The 6,374-nt window shown below is 44.7% G+C and overlaps 1 protein-coding gene across 1 annotated transcript in view; it reads right to left on the bottom strand.

The window, feature by feature from the left end:
• The window catches only part of FGF5 (fibroblast growth factor 5), a 21,137-nt gene extending 16,163 nt beyond the window's left edge, over positions 1-4,974 (bottom strand). Inside the window, exon 1 of the mRNA XM_006907618.2 lies at positions 4,398-4,974. Within this exon, the coding sequence (XP_006907680.1) occupies positions 4,398-4,755 (358 nt within the window). The 5' untranslated portion in view covers positions 4,756-4,974. The remainder of the gene's footprint in view (positions 1-4,397) is intronic.
• Between the last annotated feature and the right edge of the window lie 1,400 nt (positions 4,975-6,374).

Below are 6,374 nucleotides of genomic sequence, written 5' to 3' on the forward strand. Positions count from 1 at the left end.
GACACCCCATATGCACATGTCTGTAGACACATGTTTTAGTACTCTGCTGCTATTCTGGCCCTCTCCTGCTTTGGGAGTGGGGTAAGGAGAGATGATCAGATGATCGAATTAATTCACATTAAAGTGCTAGTGACATGTGTTATTTTCCCTGGGGTGTTCACATTTAAGTGGATCAAAAGAAAAGGGCAATGCTCACAGGAGGAATTCTCTCTTCGTGGAATTTTGGGGTTGATATCTAGGTTGAAAGAGGCAAGCACTTGATGTCTCAGATTATACACACACTGTTTGATCCACTTACTTACAAACATGAGACTGCATTACAAAGTAAGTTTATTTTAGTTAGAAAATATATACCTAGATTTCTTACTTCGTCCCTTCCAAATTGTTTGAAACAGTAGGACTCTATTAATGATGGCTGATAAAATTATATAGACTTCTAACACAGTTATTTAATGTATGCAGAAGCTTTCAACAGCCCATCTGAAAATCCTCAAAGAAAAATAATCTAAAACTGAAGTTTCTCTCCTTGCAATCATACAGCAACAGATATGCTGTATCATTACCAAATATGAGTCTTAAAATAGCCAATCTTCATTGATTAAATTAGCAGCATAAATTTTCCACTTGAGTTTTTCAATATAGTAGATACAGATTCTGGTTTATCTAGGTTTTGGGGACTATATAAAGATTGATTCTACATGACACCAAAATTGCTACTGAATTCAGATTTTGAAAAATCAGTAAAATTGAGGGTTTGATTTAGCCAAAATATATGATTAGGATTTTTATATTTTATGTAAACACTTTGGCTTTGTGTAGCCATAGCCTTAATCTTTTGCTTCCTAAATTGACAACTAGTTAATTGCCTATTCTTCAATGACCCAAAGTAAGTCAGTAGAAGCATTGTATTGAAACTAACTTGAAAACATAAAAATTAAAGCAAAGCCTTGGTTTCTATTCAATAGTTGGATTTCAGCATCTATCTAGTACATCTTTCTTCAGACTTTCCTAGAATTTCCCCATAAGAGTTTATGCACAATGAGCTTGTTTCTTTTTTCTGTCTTCAAAACTTGGGATATATATTGTATAAGAGAAGCTAAGAATATATTAAGTAGTACACCTTAACTAAACAAATTATGTTTAAAAACTCTATGGTCAGAGTACTTCTAATGGTGAAACTAAAAAATATATATTACAATTTGCAAAACTTTAAATGTCAAGTGATAGTTGGGAAACATATGAATACAAATATTACAAAAATTATTGAGTTTAAGAGAGCCTGTTAGAATGCAGTTTCATGGCAAAGTTTTGACTTTTCTGAAATAGCAAACTGTGACCAAAAATGTTTTCTATCATTGCTCCTTCAGACAGTAGATGATGAATTAAAACTCTGATGCATCATCTATGGTTCTCTATGATCCCTCACTATTTTTGTGAGACGTAGACAAATTTTTTCCTCATATACCCTAACTAACAGTTCATGACCAACACCTTAGTTTACACATGTGTCAGGAAACCACAGTGCTGTGCCTTCAAAAAGGTATGTGAACATCTGTAATTAGCAGGCTTCTGTTTCTCTTTCACAGCTACTTAAGGACAGAGATTCATTTTAAACTTTGGAATTACATGCTATCCTATTAAATATGATATATTCCATAAAATTCTTCATAGATCAATGCTAACAAAATGTTATAAAGTAGTATTCAACACTCCAGATATCACAAAGAAGAAAATCACAATGATTTAAACACTTAAGTTATAGTTTCTTTGTGAGAAGAACCTATGGAAGACAAAAACAAAAAATCTCTCAACTAACCGCAAAGTACAAAAACATCAAGTTTGGTGAGGTACGTACCTACGTTGGCTGCATGAATAAATGAATGAATGAATAAATGATCGCAAGCCATGTGAAACATACAGACTAAACTCTGAAAGGCTATTGTAAACTGGAATGAATTAGGAAAGTGTTAAATTAAAGAAGTGCTTTTAGGCATTGTTTAAGAAACACTCCTGTTCTTTCATAGACATCTTTCAAAGTGGATTTTAAAATAAATTGTACCTTGGAAATAACATATTGGTCAATGTCTTCTTTAGCTGAGTGTATTCTTTGTAGAGCTGTTCTCATTTTTATTCCTACCTTTTCTACAACTGCCCTTTGGCAAGGCCAAAGCTGCAAAATATCTTGGTCTACATGGTTTCTTCGACGAGAAGAAGGTGAATATCTTGGTAATGAGTCTGGTTTTCAGAGATCCCTACCACACTGAAAAACATTGCAGTCACATTCTTTTACTCCCCTGGGATCCAAACTGCTGCTTGATACATGCTAACTTTGGGTCTTCCCTTGGGAACACAGAAGTTATCTTCTGTTGGTACTAATTTTCTGGATAAACTACAAGAAGAGCAAAATAGAAGTTTTTATGTAAGAGAAAAAGAGGACAGATTCCTAGAAGTGAGAAGTGTCTGATGGAGTCAAGAGTTGGGTGAGACAAAATGCGAAGGACAAGTGGAGATTCTGATATAGACATAACTCTCACTACCCCTGAAATCTCAGAAAAATTTCTCTTCACCAAAACAGACCTTGCCCTTTATCACTGAAGATGGTGAGCTGTTTAATAAGAGCACAATGAATCTTAAAATATAAAAACAGGTTTCTCTAAGAAGCGCTTGAAAGGTCCTGGGACTCGCTGGGGCGTATGTGGAGGGCCTTTCTCCCGTGACCGCTTCACCACGTGCAACACAGCCAGCTGGAGCTACACAGCCTGCTGGAGCTGCACAGCCCGAAAGACTATTCAGGGGCAGGGGGCGGGTGCGGACCCGCTCCTCTTCCCGCACAAACCGCCTGATCTTCCTCACCCTGCCTCCTGAATCCTCGGGAGGAAGCTTCCTAGCCGGCCACCCCACACATGTGGGCACCTCCAACCCCGCTTCGGAGGCGGCTGCTGTGGCGCCGGCTCCTCTGGAGCTTGGTTAAGAAAAAGTCCAATGGCCCGTGGGGTCGTTGGTTTGAGACCGAGCAAGTTACCAGCTTCAGTTTCCTCACCCTTAAACAAGAAATTTAGACACTCAACAAATTAAGTGAGCGATTTCTGTGGGCCAGGCTGTGCTCTAGGCAGAATGAAAGCAATAGTGGCCAAAACAATAAAACTTACAGAAGGTGGGGATTGAAGTATACCTAAGAGCGATCAGGCTCACACTCGAGAGCCGCATGACCGCTCGCAGCCCCGTCTCCTGGCCACGATTCTGCTCTCGCTGGTATCTCGGAGGCCCGCACTGTGGTTCTATCTGTTGGACTAACCCCGCTGGAAGAGCGATCTGGCCCTATCCAGGAAAAGCTCCGCAGAGATCGTCCCAGTCCCTCACACAACCCCAACCCCAAAACACCTCTCCCCTCAGCTGCCTAGAGGCAATGAGGAAGCAAAGGAGCAGCAGTGATGGTCTGGATGGAAGAGATGAGAAAAGGAGAGAAAGAGAGAAAGCTAAAGAGACAACTCAGAAAATTTAAAACTTGGCTTTAAAAACAAATCTACACAATTTGCACCTGTATCGAATTAAACCTTCTGAAATTTCTTCTAAAATAAAGAACTTTCCTCTCATTGTCCTTGGGGACCAAAGGCTGGCCACTCTTCTTAACAAGGTGTTGTCTTGGTCTCAATATACCAAATGTTGCTAAACTCAACTTTAGAGTTAACAATTCGAATGTCCATCACGTCTCCCTCTCTAAACATGTCCAGTTTTCCAGATCACTGACTTCTTCCAGGCAGTGGATGTCTGGTCTCCCCTAGAATATTCATATATATTTTATATGCATATAATGTGTGAATATGTAATATATGCGTGTGATATATATGTAATATATATTATATATGTAACATGTAATACATATATGTAACATATCTATAAAATTCGAGGGCTTATGGTGGCAGTTTGGGGGTATGTGAAATTTGATTCTTCTAATAAAAATAACTTCAGTTATGGTCAGAAAAAAAAAAAGGGATGCATTTTGATGCCTAATGAACAATGCTAGCCTAATAATCAGAAGCAGAAAGTAAACAGAAACTAAATGAGGAGAAAGAGATTTTTGTTTTTTCTCCAGACACAGATTGGAGGCTCCTCTTTGGGACCAGGGCAAACTGAAAACACGCTGCCTGTCTGTGCACCCGCCTCCGGGTAGCCTACACTTCAGGGATCGCCATTCTTCGTGCCCACGAGAGAGGTGCGTGTGCGCGCGCCATGTAGACGCATCTCCACCCAACTCGCCCGACTGTTTCTAGGGCCAGCTGGGTCCCAGCAGCCAGGGCTTCGGAAGGTGCGCCGGTGGCCCAGGGAATAACCGGTTGTCCCTCCCCCGTCTCCTGCCGCCGCTTAGGACGGGTTTTGCAGGAGAGCTAGCAACTTACTTAACATACTGGCTTCGTGGGAGCCATTGACTTTGCCATCTGGGTAGATCTGCAGATGGAAACCGATGCCCACTCTGCAGTAGAGGCTGCCGGTCCGGCGCCCCGAGGGGGTCCACTGGAAACTGCTCTGCTCCAAGCCGCTTCCTTGGCTGCCCAGAGAAGCCGAGGGAGAGGAAGAAGCAGAGGAAGAAGAGGAAGACGTCGTGGTACTGCTGCTCCGGCGGCTGCTGGCGCCTCCCGGGTTTCTATCAGTGGCAGAGGGTCCGGATTGCCCTTTGGGGGCGAGGCGCTTCTCCCCGTGAGCCCAGGCGCTGAGGATCAGGTGGCTGAGAAAGAGGAGGAGGAAGGACAGGCTCATTCTTCCAGCCGCGGGGGTCCTAAGTGCATCTTGTAGGGCTGGTTCTGGGCTCTATAGCCCCCGTGCGGCTGCGTGCCTCTGGCGCTGCCCACCTTGCCGCACCGGGTGGACATAGCCTCGGGGAAGAGAGAGGGAGAGGGGGAGAGAGAGAGAGGCCACCGGAACGGATCTCGGCGCTGGCACTGGGATATTTATAACGCCAGTGATCTCACTGCTCTGTGCACGCCTGCGAAGCTTCCCCTCACCCGCTGCTTTGTGTACTATCTGGCCGGTGCGGGGAGGGAGCCCGGCGGTCCCCGGGGCGGGGGTGTGCAGGAGGGAGGGGATGGGAGAGAGTGAGGGGGAGGAGAAGCCGGGCGGAGAGGAGCTGCACCCCGACTCCGGGCGCGCGCATACCAGGATCACGCACCCCAGCCGTTCTCAAAAGCCACACGGCCACCCTCCGACTACAGCCAACGCCGCGCGGAATTCAGCTACGCGAGAGCAGCTGAGTCCTCCAGGGGCAGCGACGAAAATGGGGCGGTGAGGGGGGGCTTTTTAAAACGTGGAAGTGAGTTCTCGTTCTCTCAGCCTCTGCCATACACACGCCTGCGTCCCAGCAAAGCGCTCTTGCCTACTCGGGACTCAATGTCTAGGTTCCCTTCCCTGTGCCCAGCAGAACCCGCTTTCACAACCTAGGCCCCGGGGAATCCCTAGGGAATTGCATCCCACCAGAGATCCCACCGCTTCAAGTGCTACAGAGGGGAACCTAGCGAGGATTCGCAGCCCAACTTGGGAAGGCTTTGGTGTGCCCGGGTTGGGAAAGAAGGCTTTTTTTTGTTGTGGTGATGGTGGTGGTGGTGGTGGTGGTGGCTGTTACTGATTTATTAAAGAGCTAAGGAATGAGTTTATTCAGCGTTTAGAGAGCCACCCTGAGCCATTATGCCACGACTCGAGCTGCTTTCCTGTCGGAAACTCTTGGTCGCGCTAAACATTATGCCGAATTTTTTTTTTTTTTACTTCTGGGAAGCTCTCGGTCTGTGTCCCGGAGAGTGAGCGCACACATTCAGAGTCAGGCAAGAGGGGCAGGGACTGGGCACCCGCGCATGTGACTGACTGTCCAGTTGTCTTCTCTCGCCCCAGGATCCCCTTGGCAGGAAGGATTAGCTAACAGCTCGCTTCAGCTTACTCAGAGCTGCCATTGACTGAAGGGGCCGACCTCAATGAATGATTAATGATGCGCGTGCTGAATTTCAGGAAACCTGAGAACAGAGAATTTCCATGTATGCAATGCCCCTACTGTCATCTGAGAAATATACCTGATTCGCATTCTTGGAATATTTCTGTCCGAAAACATATTTGAAGCTTTAAACTGCACTCTGATACATTATTCATTGGTCATTTTAATGAAAAGGCTGTGATTTTGACCGATAAGGTCAATTAGCAGTACAAGCCAAGGTTGGTGCTAAGATACGGCCTTATCCATTATTGAGTACCCACTTAAGGATTCCTGTCTTCATAATGAAAAGCATGTAAAAAGCATGTAGGTTTTTCAGGATTGGAAATCTTCCATGGCTAGATTACATAACATCTAGGCAGCTGTAAAACAGAAAGACATCTGGACAACTTAGTGAAGCCAC

This window comes from Pteropus alecto, unplaced genomic scaffold (assembly GCF_000325575.1).
Source record: "Pteropus alecto unplaced genomic scaffold, ASM32557v1 scaffold161, whole genome shotgun sequence".
Classification (NCBI taxonomy): Eukaryota; Metazoa; Chordata; class Mammalia; order Chiroptera; family Pteropodidae; genus Pteropus; species Pteropus alecto.